The sequence below is a fragment of the Meles meles genome, chromosome 18 (assembly GCF_922984935.1).
Source record: "Meles meles chromosome 18, mMelMel3.1 paternal haplotype, whole genome shotgun sequence".
NCBI classification, from domain to species: domain Eukaryota; kingdom Metazoa; phylum Chordata; class Mammalia; order Carnivora; family Mustelidae; genus Meles; species Meles meles.
In genome coordinates this window covers 42,535,552-42,553,586 of record NC_060083.1, presented here as the reverse complement: position 1 = coordinate 42,553,586, position 18,035 = coordinate 42,535,552, and the positions used below count along the sequence as shown (strand labels likewise).

The 18,035-nt window shown below is 56.0% G+C and overlaps 1 protein-coding gene across 1 annotated transcript; it reads right to left on the bottom strand.

Moving 5' to 3' along the window:
* Nucleotides 1-694: 694 nt before the first annotated feature.
* Nucleotides 695-14,505, bottom strand: RAPGEFL1 (Rap guanine nucleotide exchange factor like 1). Its single transcript, XM_045985759.1, has 15 exons — nt 13,589-14,505; nt 10,678-10,756; nt 9,625-9,760; nt 9,303-9,400; nt 7,070-7,182; nt 6,647-6,814; nt 5,818-5,915; nt 5,583-5,705; nt 4,838-5,016; nt 4,643-4,733; nt 4,050-4,100; nt 3,632-3,719; nt 3,379-3,443; nt 2,886-2,940; nt 695-2,617 (listed from the first exon to the last, which is right to left on the bottom strand). The coding sequence occupies exons 1-15, from the start codon at nt 14,106-14,108 to the stop codon at nt 2,493-2,495; spliced, it is 1,989 nt and encodes a 662-aa protein (XP_045841715.1). The 5' UTR covers nt 14,109-14,505; the 3' UTR covers nt 695-2,492.
* Between the last annotated feature and the right edge of the window lie 3,530 nt (nt 14,506-18,035).

The following is an 18,035-nucleotide window of genomic DNA, read 5'->3' as shown; positions in this document are numbered from 1 at the left end:
GAGGAGTCACAGAGAAGTGGACCACTCAGAGTATGTTCTGGAACTACAGCAAGCAGGACAGGCCGATGAGATGAGGGAGGGATGAGAGGGAGGTGTGGAGGGGCAAGTGCTGCATTCTTGCCTTGAAAACCTGGGTGGATGGGGGGACCATCTCCCGAGATGCAGAAGACAGGGAGTAACAGGTGTGTGACGTGGGAAGATGAGGGCTCCTGTGTGCCTTTTTGAATATGTATCATCTCCTGAAGCTTAGGCTCTCCTTCAGGCCGAACACTAGGCTCCAGCTGCTCTCCGTCTTAGTGTGAGTGGTAGACATCAGTTGTGGGTGAATAGTGCACACTGTCTGAGTAGTGGCTGGTGGGATGTGCACGCTGCCCGCAGTGACATATCTCAGTTAGGGGCCCTGTTCTGTCCCCTCGCTCGCCTGTGACTTGGCCCTTTTGCTAGGACTTCCCAGCTTCCATCTTCTGCCTTGACAGCTTTAGCATTTAACAGCTCACATGTCCGCGGCACCTGTCTGTGTTCCAGATACTATGTGACCAGTCTCATGAGGTTGGCACCTTTCCCTCTCACCCACACTTTCACTCATTCCAGAGCAGCTTGCTGAGGGACCCAGTGCACTGAGAGGGGGTCCCCTCTTCCCTCCCTCACCCCATGCCCTAGCCTCAGAGGAACAGAATGGAGAACAGCAAGCAGCTTGATTCATAGACTTTATCAGCTTTTTCTCCACCCAGCAGTTTCTGCAGACAACCGAGCCTGTTCGCGGTACACACGGTTCACTCTGGCAAAGCTGGGGAGCAGTGGGGCAGGCATCAAGGCTAGGGGCGGGCAGCAGCTGAGGCTGGACCAGTGGACCCCAGTGCTTGAGGAGAGGAGGCTGCCAAGCGGGCTCAGGAGGAAAGGTTGCCGCAGGGAGAGGAGGGCACGTGGACAGCTGCAGGGAGGAAGTAGGGCGGGGGGGTGGGCTGTGGTCACTGTCTGTCTGGGGGATGGAGGAGGCGGGACACAGTGCCTGTGTCTGTGAGGCTGGGGATGGGGAGCCCATATACACTGTTTTGTGGCAGGAACCAGACAGACCGCTGTATAAAAGGGACTGTACAACATAACCTATGATACAATGTTTACATATGATACAAGGCTCTTCCCCTCTTTGAGTTTTAAAAAATAAATTTACAATTCCAGAGCTTTTGGTAAAAAATATGTACACCCTCAGAGCAGGAGCAGCAGCTGCTTTTGCTGTTGCCGCCTTCAGAAGGGAAAGAGGTGGTGTCAGAAAGCGGGTGGGGGGGGGGAGCGAGACTGTGCCCGGAAACCTCACCCAGTAGCTCCCAGGAGCGCTGGGTCCCTCGGCCCCGGAGACCCCTGTGGGAGAGGGTGGGGGGACAGAGAGGTATGAAAGGCGTCACCACAGTCTGGTTTTGCCTTGACAGCCTTGGCCATTCCCTCTGCTCTCACTCCCGGGCGCCGCCAGCCAAGGTACAGGGGTGCACCTCACCCCAGCTCTGATGGGGAGGACCAGGAGGAGTCAAGACAGGAAGAAGGATAGAGACCATGTGGTTGGTGTCCCGCAGAAGAGCCAGAAGGGAGATGACAGCTCCCTTCTTAGCAGCAGACTCCCCGAAAGCAGGAGTGTGGGCAGCAGAACCCCCAGCACCCGATGGCACCACGTCCCACCCCGCAGTGCAGAGGAAGCGTCCGGTAGGCAGCCAAGGCCTGTGTTTCTCTAAGCATCTCTTACCCTCTCATTGGAGCCCACCCAGAGACCCTGGGGAGGCCTGAGTGGGGGACCAACAAGAGCTGACAGGATGCCCCCTGCCCCATGAACAGCTTTGCCCACAGGCTTGGGCATGCAGGACACCCAAAGGAGCTGAGCAGGGAGTGGTGGGGGTGGGGAGAGCACCCCGACACCATCGTGGGGCCGAGTTCACCAGGGTAGCACCAAACAGAAGGACCCCTCCGCACAAAACACCCTCCCGCAGTTACCGGATATACTCCTGCTTCTTCAAGGGGACAGGCGCACACAGGCACACAGACACAAGGGCGATGTGATATTCCAGTGGGATACACCAGGGGTCCCGGCCCTGACCAGGGAGAGGCCAGACCGGGCTGGAGAGGAAGGCTGCCAACCCCTCCCACGATTCTGCTCTGTGAGACAGAAGGGTGGGCCGCTTTCCTGCCTGCTTGGGAGGAGGTTGGAAACTCCATCTCTGGACTGGACTTCGATGGGAGGGGACAGAGGAAGGAGCTCTCTGCCCCCTTCCCTTCGAGGGAAGAAACCAGCCAAGTGGGGTGTGGGCTGGAAGGAGCAAGGAGGAGAGGATTTCAGCAAGGTGGACAGGCTTCTGAGTCCAGGGGTAAGCCCGTCTGACTCTTCCCTGAGGGGCCAGAAGTTGCCCCAGCGGAAACGTGTCAGGGGTGGGTTGGGACATCGTGCAAAGTGCTTGAGTGCCAGGTGCCCGAGGACCTCGGCGGGGCGCCCACCGGAACCTCTGTTCTCACTGACTATTGGCCTCTAGCTTGTAGGAGAGCTCAAAGAGGAGGTTCTGGTTGTCGATGACCTGGAACTGGCGCACATAGGCCTTGGTCTGCAGGTGATGGGGCGACGCCTCCATATCCAGGCCTGGGAGTGTGACAAGAGAAAAGTGTTCAGGCTCCCAGCCTCCCACCCACCCACCGTGTTCTCGCTTTCCCTCTCTCCATGCATGCTGGCCAGAGGAGAGGGGTGTGGGTTGGGACAGGTGCTGGGCAGAAGGGCCCCGGGGAAGGCTAAGGAGAGGGTAGAGAGCTCACAAGTTTAAGGAAATGGAGTACTGAGCAGGGACTCCCCCCAGATGCCTCCCGTTCAGGCAGAGCTCTCCCTGGGAGGATCTTAGAAGCCCGGTACTCACAGAGGGGCCGGCTCCGGTATTTGCGGACTGTCCTCACTTTTTCAGCCACTGAATGCTGGGAGATGACAAGGAATGAGCCCTAAAAAGGGCCCAGAAAGAGGCTCCCCCCTCTAATACTCCCCTTGCTGTGTTCTGCTCCAGCTCTGCTGCTTTGACCCTGCTCCCTCCAGGATCTGATCCTGGAGGGTCTCAGAAGAACCAAAGGAGGGGTGTAACCAGCTGGTGGGGAGAGGTAGAGTTGCGCGTGCGTGCACGCACACACACACACACACACACACACACACACACACACACACCCGCCCCGTCCCTCCCCAGCTGCCTGTCAGCTTTGCCACCCGTGGGCGGGTTGCCACGGCAATGCCACCAGGGACAGTCAGGAGTCTGTCAGGCAAGCTGGGCACTAAGGAGAAAGGCTGCTGTCTTTAGGGGGTTGCCAGGAGAGGGGAAGGATGCCAGCCTCCACGCCCAGGCCATGGTCAGCTGTGTCACTCACCAGCTTCTCGATGTTCACCAAACCATCGACAAGGGTCTTACTCCCCTCGTGCAGGAAAGTCAGGTCTAGGGAATGGAAGAGAAGCCCATGTGAGGAAGAAGAGAGGAGGTCCAAAGGGCCCTTCCCCTCCCCTACAATCTCTCACTGGGGGGGGCTCCTCTCCAGGTGGGCACTCAGAGTTGAGTGCCAGGGGTTGAGAGCCAGAACTGGGGCACGGAGTGTGTGGCCAGAAGGGCACAGGAGTGACCCTCACCTTTGAGGATCAGAGGCACGAAGGGAATCACTGGAGGTTTCATCTTGGAGATCACTTCTCGGTAGCTTTTGTGGTTCCTGCAGGGGTCCTGGCGTTCAGGGAAGAGAGGTAAAGGGGCAGATAGTGCATCTTAAAGATGTCCCCTAATCCCTCATCCTCCTGCCCTAGATCCATCTCTGATCAGAGAGCGTACGTATGGGTGTCTAGCTGGGGATGAAGTGGGGAGAGGCTTGACTCTTCTCCCTCCTCCAAGGAAAAGGGGGTAGCAATCCTCCCATCCCTCTCCTCCCAGTATGGGGTGGGGGGCAGTCTCAGGCACTAAAAACCTTGAAGGGAAGCTTGAGGAAGCAGGTTTACGGGGACAGAGGGCCTCTGGGGTACAAGTCCAGGGGCAGATAAAAGAGCTGAACCCACTCACTGTCAGGTTCTCAAATTTGCGGAACAAGTTCTTGAATTTCCCTGGCAGCTTCTGCAGAGAGTTTGAAGGAAGGAGAGGAAATGTCAGAGTGGAGCTCCTTGGGTTTCACAGCAGCTCTGGCTAATCCCCCGGTGTCAGAGGGGGAAAGGACCTGGCTGTCTTGCAGGGGGCTGGCAAGCTGGTGGGTGGGGAAATAGAGTCAGCCCTTGATGCAGTCCCGGGAGCTTGAAGAACCCAGGGGAACGAATTACACTGGGGAATTCGAGTCTCTGCTTAGGTATACGCCATGCGCGAGGGGACTCGCTGAGTGCTGGCTGCAATCCAGTGTCCAAGCCTGCCATCTGGCCTGGGCTGCCTGCCCTCACTCGGGCGGGAATTCCGGCTTTTTACTATTTTGCACAGGACAGGGTCCGTTAGCCAAGCTGAGTGCCCGCCCGGGGGCTGGACCTGCCAGAAGAGGGCGCCTCCCTCCGCTCGGCACAAAGGCTCCCTACCGGCCCGGAGCAGCCGCCTGGGTGAACCCCTGGGTGAACCCCCCGACCCAGCCGGGCCAGCACAGGCGGGAGGAGAGGAAAGGGCAGCCGTGTCATCACCTCCCAGGTGAGCCGCAGGCGGCTAACCGCGGCGTTGTCCAGCCCCATGACCACGGCGTAGAAGGACAGCAGGTCCTGGTTCTGCTTGCAGCTGCGGGGGATGGGAGGCGGGGTCAGCGAGTGCCGCGGGGTGGCGAGGGCTCTGCGGCACCCCGCCCCGCACCACCACCCGCGCCGCCTGCCGGCCGCACTCACATGGCCGCGATCTTGAGGAACTTCTTGAGCAGCTGCGCGCGCTTGCCCGGGGCCTCGCAGAGCAGCACCTCGGTGGCCACCCAGTGCGTGACCTCGCTGCAGCGCTGCAGCAGCAGCTCCAGGTTGGCCGTCTCCCGGCGGCCGCGCTCCCCGTGGAACACGTAGTCCACGAATTCCAGCTGCACCCACGGTGGGCGTGGTGGAAGGGCCGCCGGCGCGGGGGCGGAGGGGGAGACGTGGGGGGGGAGTGTCAGTGGCCGGGTGGCCACAGGGCGGAGGGAAGGGCCGAAGGGCAGGGGCGGGAGGGTGGCAAATAGGAGAAAACGGGGACAAGACAGGTTGCAACAGAGATGGGGGGGCGGGGAGCAACATTAATAATACTCTCCTATCCCCTGAGCACTTACTAGGTGCCAGGTCCTTGAATCATCTGATAGACATTATTGTGACTGCCTTATTTTCTTTCTTTAATAGAGAATAGCTTAAAGAGAGTAACGATGGATCAGGTTCTATGTAAGACCCACCTTACTAAGGGAGTCTCTCCCTTTGCTGTTTTTTTTTTTTTTCCCAGATGGGGGACATAAGGCTCAGAGGGTCTGGGGTGAGTTGGGGTGAATTGCCCAAGGGCACCCTGCCAGCCAGTCTTCTAACCCCAAGTTCAGCTGCACAGCCTGCTGGTCTCCAGAACCCCCACAATGGCACATTTCTCCCTCCAGCCCCCCAGCCCAGCACTAGTTACAGTCCCCACCTCATGCACACATCGGAACAGCTCCCAGTGGAAGGCAGTAAGGTGGTTGGCAACGTCCTCCGGCTCCACTCGGTGGATCTCTGTGTCTCCAGGGGAGACCTGTATCTCCTCTGGGAGGGGCATCTGGTGGCAGGCAGGGGCATAGGGGCTGGACTCCACTCTGGGCTAGTGAGGTTCTGCCCATAGCCCCTCTGGGCCCTGGCTCCCAGCCAAGGCGTTGGGACGGAGTTCTTACCAGGGCCTCATAGCTGTCCCGTGTGCAGGCAAACAGGTGGCTGTTGATGCCCAGCGTGGTGAAGACACAGTCTTCAGTCGGCTGGAGAAGGACCTTCTCTGCAGGAGAACAAGCTGCTCTGCCTCGACCCCGGCCACCTGCACCTCACCTGCACCCAGTCACTGTCGCCATCCCATTTGGAAACTCCTAACCCTGCACAGACACATTCTAGACTAAAGGGACTCATGTTAGGTTACCATCAGTTTATGCCATATTTACCTGATATTTTTCAAATAATCAATTCTCTTGCAGTCATAAGCTCTTTTTTAGACCCAATATTCTTCCACAGTTCTCTTGTTCTATCAGCCGGGGGACACCAGGACTTTTCCCCCCCTTGCCTCAGAGGAAGAGAAGGTTCTGGCTACATTGCAGGCTTCCTGCCTTCCCATAGAAGTTGGAGGCCCACCCTGTGTTTTTAGCCTCAAAAACAGCATCCTCAGATGCTCTGGGAGGTTAAAGAACCAGATCCCAAGGTGAGGAAAGGCGAGCACCAGAATCCGAATCCAAGTGTCTTGGGCCAGTGCTTTCCAAATTTCAATATGCATAGGGATCCCCTGGGAATCTGGTTAAAATGCTCATTCTGAATCGGTGGGTTTGGAGCAGTCTGAGGTACTGCACTTTTAATAAACTCCCAGGTCGGTGGTGCTCATGTGGCTGGTCCCAGAACCACACTTCCGGTAGCCAGGGCCTAGCATTCCTGCGCACCCCTGCCCCAGAGCACTGGGCTTGTGAGTTTCTCCTCTCCTACCGGCCCCCACCACCACCCGGCCCAGCTCTTCCCAAGCCTCACCTCCAGAGGAAGCCACAGCCACCAGGATGAGGGAGTCCTCACGCCCCGCAGGCTCCTCTGAGTACTGCAGTTTCTCTGTCACAGAGCCCAGGATGTCCTGCACAGACGCCGAGAGGCGGCTGCGGATGGTCACGTAAGAGTGGTCAGGCATGTAGACCCGGCAGAAGACTGGGCAGAGACAGGGAGGTGGCTTGGCGTAAGAAGGCAGAAGGGCAGTGCGGACACAGCCCCCTCAGCACACGTCGGTTTCCCATCCCGTCTCACCCCTAACCTTCAGTCGGCTGGCTTCTGAGAAAGAGGCTGTCAAAAGGACAGGTTCCACCCCACCAGGAGACTCCACTGAAGGTGCCCTAAAACCCAGACGCCCCGGAGGGCCCTCTGAGCCGCTCCAGAAGCTCTGCCGAGCTTGATGCCCACACTCACTCTCGTCAGAGCCCCGGAAGGCCACTCGGGTCTGCAGGCAGGAGTCAATCCGGCGGAAGTGACGGAAGAGTGGCTTCACTTGCTTGCTGGGTGGCTGGCTTTCCTCTGGGATCCTGGCATGGACACAGCTGGGCGTCAGGAAGTCCTGTCACGCATATGGTGCGCCAGGCAGGCAACATCAAGCAAGGGATTATCAGAATTGAGTCAAGGATGCAGCAGCGCCAGGTTCAGAAAGTGGTAAAAGAGGTCAGAAGGGAGACAGTGACCAGCATGGGACGACTGTCCAAGTGACCCAGATCATATGCCACCTCTTCCGTGAATTCTCTGATCCACCCCACCCACCAGGAAAGGACACTTTTTGGCATCAACTGCTGTAGGACACTGGGCTAATATTTGTTCATGTGTGTATCTTATCTCTTCTGCAAGACTGAGAGCTTTTGAGGGCTGGGCTTACTTCTTCCTGGATTTTTTTTTTTCCCACCCTCCAGACCTAACACACTACTTGGCACATGGTAGGTGTAGGTCATCCTCTGTTTCCTGAATTTTGCCATCAAGGACTTTACAGCCTGGGAGGGAGACAGACATGGATACAGCTACTCCTAACACGAGACAGGAGGTGTTAGGTGATATAACAAAGGTACAAGGAGAGTTCTGTTGGCAAGAAGGAGGGGGAACTTTCATCAGGGAGATGTTTTTGACTGTGGCCTTGAAGGACAACAGAAAGAGAAGTAAGTACAGGGTGGTCTTCTTGGGTGGACCATGTAAATGATGGCAAGAAATTAGAATTGGGAATGCCCAGGAGTTCAGGGAATGGTGGGGTGTATAGCGAGTGTCATGGGGGTGGGGGGATGTGGGAGATGAGGCAGGAAGCATTGGCAGAAAGGCAGGGGTGTTGAATGCTTGCAAGGGTGTTACAGTTTGAGGGTGCCTGGGTGGCTCAGTCGGTTAAGCGTCCGCCTTTGGCTCAGGTCATGATCCCAGGGTCCTGGGATCAAGCCCCACATCAGGCTCCCTGCACCACGGGAGAGCCTGCTTCTCTGTCTCCCACTCCCTCTGCCATGTTCCCCTCTCTCAGTGTCTCTCTCTCTCTGTCAAATAAATAAATAAAATCTTTTTTAAAAAATGGGGGTGTTGCAATTTTGTCTTGTGGGCAATAGGGAGCCCTGGATGTTTTTGGAATAGGAGCATGATGTTGTCAAACTGAAAAGATCTCTCTGGTGTCAGCATAAGAGGGGAGAGGATGCAAGACCATGAGCTGAAGCCCTGGGCAGGAGGCTGCGGCAATAATCCAGGTGAGAGCTAATGAGGTCGAAACAAGGGTTGCGCTGGTAGGAATGGAGTGGAGAGAGACTGAAATGGTCAGAGGAATGGATGGATGGACAGACAGATGGACAGATGAAGTGGAGTCCTGACGCTGGCTCACATTGGCTCATGAGAAGAGATTGTGAAATTTGGGGAGATTCTGCCTATAGGTTTTAAAACAGCCATATAAAATATAAAAAAATATAAAATATAAAGAAATGTTTTATGAACATCTACCCAAATTATCACCACAAAGGTAGCATCCTGTTTTACTATATTTTGCTATTATCTATGCTCTTTTTTAAGATATTATTTATTATTTGACAGAGACACAGCAAGAGAGGGAACACAAGCAGGGGGAGTACAAGGGGCGGGGGAGAGAGAAGCAGGCTTCCTTCTGAGCAGGGAGTCTGATGCAGGGCTGGATCCCAGGACCCTGAGATCATGACCTGAGCTGAAGGCAGACGCTTAACAACTGAGCCACCAGGTGCCCCGCTATTATCTATGCTCTCGGTATTATTTTCCTCTCTTGTATTTGTATGCTGAAAATACTGTGTAATGGCCCACCACTGCACATTTCTTCCCAAGTTCACATTCAGTATTCACATTCACCTGTCAGTAGCTGGAAATCAGCCAGTGAGAGAATTTACACCTTGCGAATCAGCAAAAGCTACAAATAGGGGCTCTCTCTCCCCCCCCGCCCCCGAAGTGCTGGTTGTTAAATATGTCCCAATACACCATTGGATTAACAAAGAAATGGGTGGGAGAATGGACAAGACAGTGACTGGAGGCTGTGCTCTGTGCTACCCTCTAGCAAGAGAAAGCTGCTGAAATAAAACCACACTGGAGTCAAAAGGCCAGAGGCAGTCCCCGTGACAGAGGAACATGGGGGACTTCTGTCCTATCCCCTCCCCCAACCCATTCCCCTCACTTTAGCTCCACTGTTTCCACAAGCTGGTGCAGCCTCAATGTGTCCTCTCGGAGGTCCTGGTAAAGGGACTCATCCTTCATAATCAGCAGGTACAGATCCTGGGGAGCAGAGGAGAGAGAAGATGAAGGCAGGGGTCTCATCCCAAGCTTCCCTATTGGCAAGGGCTGGGGCAGCGTCTCCACGTCTTTGAACATAGAGGAACCATATAAACTGAGGTCCACTGACATCTTCTCCTTCCAGGTACCCAGCTTGAGGAGTCCGGCTCCTTCAAAGGAGTCCCCTTCTAATAGCCTGCTCACCCGCCTTCTCTTCCCAGGCCCACCTTGATGATGCGGCCGGCCCCCTCTTCCTCCTGCAGCAGCCCCTGGTATGTGTCCAGGAAATGAAGGAGCATGGCTAGACAAGCCTGCTTCCGGCCCAGCCCCTCGGGGCCCTCCATGCCTCCTGCCCAAACAAAACTGACCCCTTAGTTAAGAAAAATCCCTGGGCAGGCAGACCAGAAGAAACTGGGAAGGGAGATGAGAAGCAGTGGGTGGTTAAACCCTCCCAAATATTCTCTAATCTGGGGCCCCGGACAAAGGAGGTGCAGGGGTCCCTCTAGACAAGACCCCTTTATGCCCCAGTCTGGGCTTTTGCTCAGGGTAAGTAGGGATGGCCCCCACTTGACCATGTCCATCTGACAGCATCCTGCCTGTATGAATTTCACTTGGAGATATCCCGCCGGGACCCACCCAACCCCTGACCAGCCCATAGCCTGGAGCCGATAAAGGCCAGGGGTGCTTCCCACAAACCTGACCATATCTCAGTGTAAGGCCTAGCGTTTCTAAGAGAGCCTATGGTATTCTACTCAGTGGCCTGACATGTACAATTAGATCCTAAAATAACTCAGTGAGAGGCCCTGTGCTTACATGAGACCCTACAAAGAGCCTGGCCAGTGGCCTGCCTCTAGCAGATCCCACTGAAGCACAGCCGTGACCTGATGTTTACATTGGACCCTATAATAACCCACTTGCAACCAGATGTTTAGAGCCACAGTTCAGTGGGGAGAGGGCTCTCTTAATAGAATAATAACACCTTATGTTGGCCCAAGGCTCTGCAGTCTCCAGAGCGCTCCCACTTCTACTATCGGACTCATTTCCCCGGCAGCTCCATAGGGAGGCAGGCAGGTGCTGTTTACCCCCTTTTTACAGAAGAGGAAACTGAAGCCCCAGGAGGTTAGGTGGTCTGCCCAAGGTCACACAGCGGGTGAGTAAAACCCCTGCAATTGAAACCCAGGTGTGTTTCCTAGGGAAGCGCTGAGGCCCCGTATCACATGTGGGGTAGGGGGAGTGGCTTCCTCCTGACCTCCCCTATTGCAAGCTCCATAAAAGGATATTACTGGTGTAGCTCCTGCAGAAATTTCTCCGTGGGGAGGAAGAGAGAATGGGTGAGGACGATGTCATCCAGCAGGATATCTGTAGAGATCAATTGGTGCCACTGACGTCAGGCGGGCACTTCCAGGACCCGACTGGACACTCCCTACTGGACCCCTCTTGCCTCCTAGACTGAGTTCTCCTTTGCCAGGCTGGAGCCCCAGCCACCTGCCCCATCATGCTCTGCACAAGCGCGTGCACACACACGTGTGAAGGTTCTGGGCAGCCGCTGCGGGGGTGGGGTTGGCAGCTGCCAAGGCAGCTGGAGGGAAGGAGGGGGCGCCCTTTGATGGCCACGCCCACTACTCTTCAATGTATGTGGGAAGCTGGTCAGATAATATGGCAAGCTTGAGATCTGCCGCCAAAAAGAGGTAGAACACAGAAGTGTCTCTAGACAAACAACTTCCAAACACAGAGGTTAGGGTCAGTGGTGTGTGTGTGTGTGTGTGTGTGTGTGTCTGTATCCCTCCTCCCCTCCCTATTCCCCACATAACAGCTCTGAGTTCCAACTGGGCAGGTGAGAACCAGCCCCATTAAAAAGGAGAGGGAGTGACTGCCATCTCTTTGATCCCAAAAGCCTTTAAATAGAAGCCCTGTGTCCTCTGGATGCCCAGAGACAGAAGGGTTAATGATGGAAGGGTGGAGGGGAGTGGCTCTCACCACCCTTTTCCCCTCCACTCCCCGATCTGGGCCTGGCTCAGCCAGTCAGCCAGGTACAAGGTCGCCCTGACTTGCAGCCAGCCCTGGGGTGGGGCAGGGCAGCCTGGCACAGGGAGACAGGCAGGGAGCAGGGAGGGAGCCAGGTGTCCTCACCAGGACAGGTTAGGGCCAGGTCCCCAGGCACTTGCCCCAGGACAAAACCAAGGCTTCTGACGTCCCTTGGCTCACCATCCCCTGGCGTTTGGTTCTAGCCATGAAAGTAGAGGAGGAGAACCAACACCAGATCCTCTACTTGAACTGTTGCAGTTCACCAATGAGAAACTGAGGCCCAGAGCTGAGAGGGACCTGCCTGGAGCCAGAGTAGGAACCCAGACTCCTGAGTCTTCGTTCTTTTCTCAATATGCCTCAGGCAAGCAGCGTGTCAGGGTAGAGCACAGTGGTGAGATTGGGCTACTTAGATGTTTGCAAGCCTTGGACTGGTTTGAGGATAACTTCTGTAAGTCCCCTCCTCCCACACACTCTGGAAGGAAGCCAAGATGGTTTGAGAACATTGGTTATACTGGAGAATATCAGAGTGGCCTGTTAAGGTGATTCTCACTTACCCTGGGACTGGTTTGAGGTTCTCCAAAGCAGTTACTTTGCAGATATAGCTGCCAGCCCAGGTAATAGGGTGACGAGCAATTCAGGAGTCCTTCCCCATGAGAGACCATACGGAGTGTGTGACACCAGGTCCCTCGGGAAGGGGAAGGACAGGTTCTCCCTTTCCTCTTTGCCTTGCTACCCTGCTATGTTGTTAAAGTGAGTCTGAGAGCCCCAGCCGTGAACCCTGGCTCCAAAGGTGGTGATGAGGTATAGGGCTACCCAACGTCCTTCCCATCTATCTCATGGGAGATCGAAGCCAGAGCAAAGGAAGAGGAACACGGGGCAGAGTGGGGGAGATGGTGCTATGGGGGCTACAGTTTGGCGTCTGTCTCTTCCAAGCCAGGCTCTGGTCCAAGGCACAGCCTCCCCAGGGAATGTGTCATAGAGACACAGGGTGTGTGGTGTAGGCGGGAAGTTATGGTTAGGAGAGCTGTGTGTGTCTGATATTTTTCTAATTAAATCCAAAAGGTGTCAGCTCCCCAGGGCAACGACAGCTGCGCCAAGGAGAGGACCCAGGTCTTGAGGAAAATCTAGAGGAGCAGTGTCCTATTCCACAAGCGTAGGTCCAGGCTCCCTGTAGAGGTCTAAGAGCAAAGTGTGAAGCCCCATCTTTGGACCCTCAAGCAGGGATCCCCTCCCCAGACCTTGCTGGGCTTAATGGAATGCAGGGAGGCGGACCTGAAGACCCGTCACCGCTCTTCTACCTTCACCACTAACCAGCAGTTTGGGGCCTCAGTGTCCCCCAGTCCCCTTAGTAGGGGTGCTGGTGGGGAGTGGTGAAATAGCATCATCATTTAGGGAATAAGCTTCTCAGGGTGTGGCTATTATTTTTTAAAGAGGCCGTGTGCTGAGGCCTGCCTTGGGAAGGGCGGGAATTGGAGGGGCTCAGAAACACCCCCCCGCCCCGGGGATGCTGCAGGGTCCTAATGTCTGTCTCTGCCCAGCCACCTCTCCCCTGACAAACAACTTCTGCGCCAGCCCACCCCAGAGGAGAACACCTCCTTCCCCACAAGCTGCTAAGGACAATGCATCCCTTTGCCCGAGCCCAAAAGGCAGCTTGGGCCCTGAGCCTGTCTGGCACTGCCCCACTGAGTGGGCCAGTCCTGTGTTCTGGGGCTTCTAGACAGAATCAGGGACTCCTAGAAGGTCTTTCAGGTCTTGGAAAGCACCTTTTGGGGTGGGGGTAGGGGAGTGGAGCTGGGTCTGCCCTGGGCAGCTTCCATCTTAGTGTGTCAGGCCTTAATTTGGGGCCACCGAAGGAGGTAGTCAACATCAGGGACCCATGAGAATCTGTGGGTAAAATAGCCAGAAGGGAAGGGTGGCTTAAGGAGAGAAAGAGGTTCAGCTTCTCCAGCTGGTGGGTGAGGCTGCTACAGGGAGGAAGGTGGCACTGCCGCCTCCCTGATGCATAAGGGTTTGCTCCCCTCCCAGGCCGCTGCCCCACTTCAGCTGACCGCTCAACCCCACACCGAGGCTCCTGGCAGAGCGCCCCCGCCCCCCACCTCTCACTGTCCAAGGGCAAGGAAGAGGAACCCGGTGGCAACCCTCTAGTCCGGGCTGGATGGGCCTTACCTGAGGCGGCGCTGTCCCTGGTGGCCCCTCCGGCGAGCCGCTCCAGCACCCGGTTCAGAAGATGCTCCGGCCGCTCGGGGGCGCCCAGGGGGGCCCAGGGCGGGGAAGTCAGGGGCTCACCCGGGGACAGCTCGTCAGAGGAGTATGAGGAAGGGGAGCGCAGGGGCCCCCCTCCCCCGAGCGGCCCGGGCCCCGGCACCTCCTCGAGCTGTAGCCAACAGGGCCCTCCGCTGCCGAGCTCCTCCGCGACCCCCGCCGGTTCTCCCCCTTCCTCTTCAGGGGGCGGCTCCAACCCCGGCTCGGTTGGGGGCTCCCGAAGGAAAGCGGGGAGCAGCAGGCGAGACACGCTCTGACGCCGCTGCAGCGGCCGCAGTCCCCCGGTTGGACCGCCGCCCCCGCCAGGTCCCCCGCCCCCGCCAGGGCCGCCGCAGCTTCCCGGACCCCCGCCGGGACCTCCCGCCACCGTTCGCCCCGCCAGCTGCGACGTCTGCTTCTTCAAAAATTTCTCCAACGGCTTCATGCCCCCCCCCGCCCCTCTCCTCGGGGCCGCCGGGGGACCCAGGTGTCCCAGGCGCGGGCGGGGGGGGCGGGGACACGATGCTCAGAGCCGGAGGGGCAGAGCGGAGGGCTGTGCCAAGCGCCGGACTGGGGGCCAGAGGTGCCCGAGGCTCGCTGGCCGGGGTCCAGTGGCCAGTGGCCCGGGGAGGTGCCAGAGGGAAAGAGTGCTCGCTTTTAGTGGCCCCCCATGTCGGTCGCAGCCGGCACGCGGCGCGGAGGGCGAATAGGCTGCGGGGCCAGTGCCCCGGGCTCTGCGCTCCTGGGCCGGGCTGCGGCGGCAGAGACAGCGGGCGGAACGCAAGCCTGAGAGAGGACGCGGCGGCGGCGGCGGCGGCGGCAGCGGCGGCGGCGGCGGCGGCTGCGCTCCTGGCCCGGGGGAAGGTGGCAGAATTGAGACCGCGCCCCCCTCCAGTCTCCGCCCAGTCCCCGCCCCCTCCCTTTCTGGACCCGCCCCCTGGGCCGCGCGAGGCTTGAACTTGGGCGCTGGGGCTGGCCTGGAGGGAAATAGTAAGGAGCTGAATGGGATTGGCTTCAAGGCAGACGCAGAAATTAAGGGCAAAGGTGATGCAGTGATTTACCAACGGAGAGTGAGTCCTGGCTTGAGGGATAACAGGGGCTCTTAAGTATCATTTCAAGAAGTAGGGCAGGTATGTGGCCTGCACAACTTGGGCTTACCTGTACCCAGGTGAGGCTTACGAAGATTGCTGATTGGGTGTCCATCACTCTCAACCCCAACAGTATGGTCTGTTGCCGTATTTGTGGTCTTTATGTTCCTTCTATAACAAGGGCTGGAAAAGCTTGGGGTAGATTGGCATTGGCACTGGGGGCGGTGCCCATCTGCCCTTTCTGGTAGGGCACAATAGGTGGTGAGGGCCTGGCTTGCGAGAGGCAGGTACTGGCAGGCAGGTAGGAGCCAGGCAGGGAGCAGCAGGTTGTGGCAGGTCTAGTTGGGCTGAGAAGAGACAGGAGGCAAGTGGGGAGGAGATGAGGAGTACAAGGGCACCTGAGCCTAACTAGCAGCAGGGGAGAGCAGGGTCATGGAGATGAGTGACAAGCTCTAGAACTTCCAACCAACATCATTAGCACCCCTCCAGAGCCGACATGGCCATGAAGGAGGGAAAGTGGTGTCAGTTTGCACTCTAAATGATCTTTATTCCTGATGCCTGTGCTAGGAGCATTCTGTCCCTAAGGATATGCTACCCCAGAAGGAAGAGGTGGGTGTAGAGACACACTTAGTGTAAACACATCAAGGTTACAGTAACAAGGTGGAGAAGTGGCACCAAGTTCCAGAGGGATTGAAGCTCCTTGGACAATGCCCCACCCCTGTTTACTGTGCAGGGACCAGGCAGGGACAGGAATGCTAAAGGCTGGGAGTGGTGGTTGAACTGAACAGGGTGTGTACTACACATGTCCCTGTGTGTGCATATCTGGTCCTGTGTGTGCTAGAGCATGTGTTCACAGAACTAAAGCTTTGCACACCCATCTGTTTGTGGATTTGGAAAGGGAACAGTAAAAAAGAGAGAGCGGTTTTGGCTAAGAAGCGGGAATAGAGATCCAAGTATCGGTTTGCTGGGTTCCCTTTATTGGACACCCCACTATCCCTGGGGTTAAGAGGAGAAACTGGCTGGAGTGGCTACGAGCTCCCCAGGCATTTTGTGAACCAAATAAGAAGAGGAGAGGGCTCCACTCCCAGCACATGCCACAGTTACCAGATTAAGCTGGTTGCCTTGGTAACCTCCTCTCTGGGCAGGATTTGGGATTGTCGGTTAGGAAGGGGGAAGAATTGGGGAGTGTGGAAGGTGTGGGGGTTGGAAATAAGAGGCAGAGACACTTCTGGGAACTGAAAGCTTGGGGAGTAGGACCCCATCACCCCTGCAACTACTCAAGGATATTGGGCAGAGACTAAGTCCAAGGACTTGAATCAGGAAGGAAAGCCAGCATTGAGTCATGGCCCTCCTAGAACAGTGGTTCTCACCCTAAGTGCACATTGGAATCCAGGGGAAATTCTCAAAAATACTGATGCCTAGGCCACACTCTAAATCAATTAAATCTTTAAGGCGAGGCCAATGTTTCTGGTATTTTTTTTTTAAAGATTTTATTTATTTATTTGACAGACAGAGATCACAAGTAGGCAGAGAGGCAGGCAGAGAGAGAAGGGGAAGCAGGCACAAGTAGGCAGAGAGGCAGGCAGAGAGAGAAGGGGAAGCAGGCACAAGTAGGCAGAGAGGCAGGCAGAGAGAGAAGGGGAAGCAGGCTCCCCGCCGAGCAGAGAGCCCGATGTGGGGCTTGATCCCAGGACCCTGAGACCATGACCTGAGCCGAAGGCAGCGGCTTAACCCACTGAGCCACCCAGGTGCCCCATGTTTCTGGTATTTTTTAAAGATCCCCAAGTGGTGCTTGCTTCAGCAGAACACATACTGAAGTTGGAACTATATAAATTAGCTTGGTCCCTGCACAAAGATGACATGTAAAAGATCTCCAAGTGATTCAAATAGCTAGGGTTGAGGATCACTGCCCCAGAGGGACAATCCAACCTGAGTGGGCTGCCAATGCTGGGAGACAACTTCAAGATTTGAAGTTCCTACTGTTCTGGGTCACTCACAAGGTTAATAGGCCTATGTGTTGACTCCACAGAGGAAGGGGGTTGGCGAGGAAGAAATAGTGGGAGATTGGTATGATTAACAGCTGTTGAGAGGGTGGCAAAGCAACTCTGAGCCCCTAAAAGGGGTTGGGGCAAGGCTACCTAAAGCTGATCTGTCTGCCCTTTATACTCCCTTTCTGCCCACCGAGAGGCAAGCTGGTAGGGCAGACAACCTGGGGGCTTTGCTGAGCTTGAGTTTCTTCTCTTCTCCCTGAGCTTGTTACCAGGGCAACAGAGAGCAATGGGATCTAACGTAGGACCGGGGAAGCAAGAGGCAGGGGTGAGGGGGAAGCATCTTAACACAGTCATTCCTGCCACCAGTAACCTACCAAGGCTGGCTGGCATTCTTTGCATGACCTCAGGAGATCAGGCCCATAGTTACCCATCACCTTGTGGAGGAAAGCAAATGGACATGAAGAGGAATTAGGGATAGGGGTTAAGAGTCATGGTCTGCCAGCTCAAGCAGCAGTACCAAAGGATGTAGGGGGAGTCCCAACTGTATTAAGGTAGACACTAGGATGTCCATGCCCTCAGTGTACAAGGATTGGGGGTACCCAAGAACAGATGCCACCAGCTTCATATTAAAATTTAACTGTACCTTCCCCCCCCCACACACACCAGGATCAATCTCTGTAGTAAACTTCTACCCCACCCAGGATCTGAAAGGAAACAAAGCTTGGAGCTGACCTGTGCAGGGGTCCAGCCAGTGGCCTTGGTAAGATAAACCACAGCTGATGGTCTCAATTGCTTCTCTTTACCTCGACGAAGATTGAGAGAAGCCTCACTCTTAGGCTATGGTTCTTGGTACGTTAGTGCCAATGTGTCTTTACTTTTCTTTTCTTTTTTTTTTTTTAAGATTTTATTTATTTGACAGAGAGATCACAAGTAGGCAGAGAGGCAGACAGAGAGAGAGGGGGAAAGCAGGCTCCCTGCTGAGCAGGGACCCTAATGCAGGGCTCGATCCCAGGACCCTCAGATCATGACTTGAACGAAAGGCTGAGGCTTAACCCACTGAACCACCCAGGCACCCCAATGTGTCTTCACTTTTTTTTTTTTTAAAGATTTTATTTATTTATTTGACAGACAGAGATCACAAGTAGGCAGAGAGGCAGGCAGAGAGAGTGAGAGGGAAGCAGGCTCCCTGCTGAGCAGAGAGCCCGATGCGGGACTCGATCCCAGGACCCTGAGATCATGACCTGAGCCGAAGGCAGCGGCTTAAACCACTGAGCCACCCAGGCGCCCAATGTG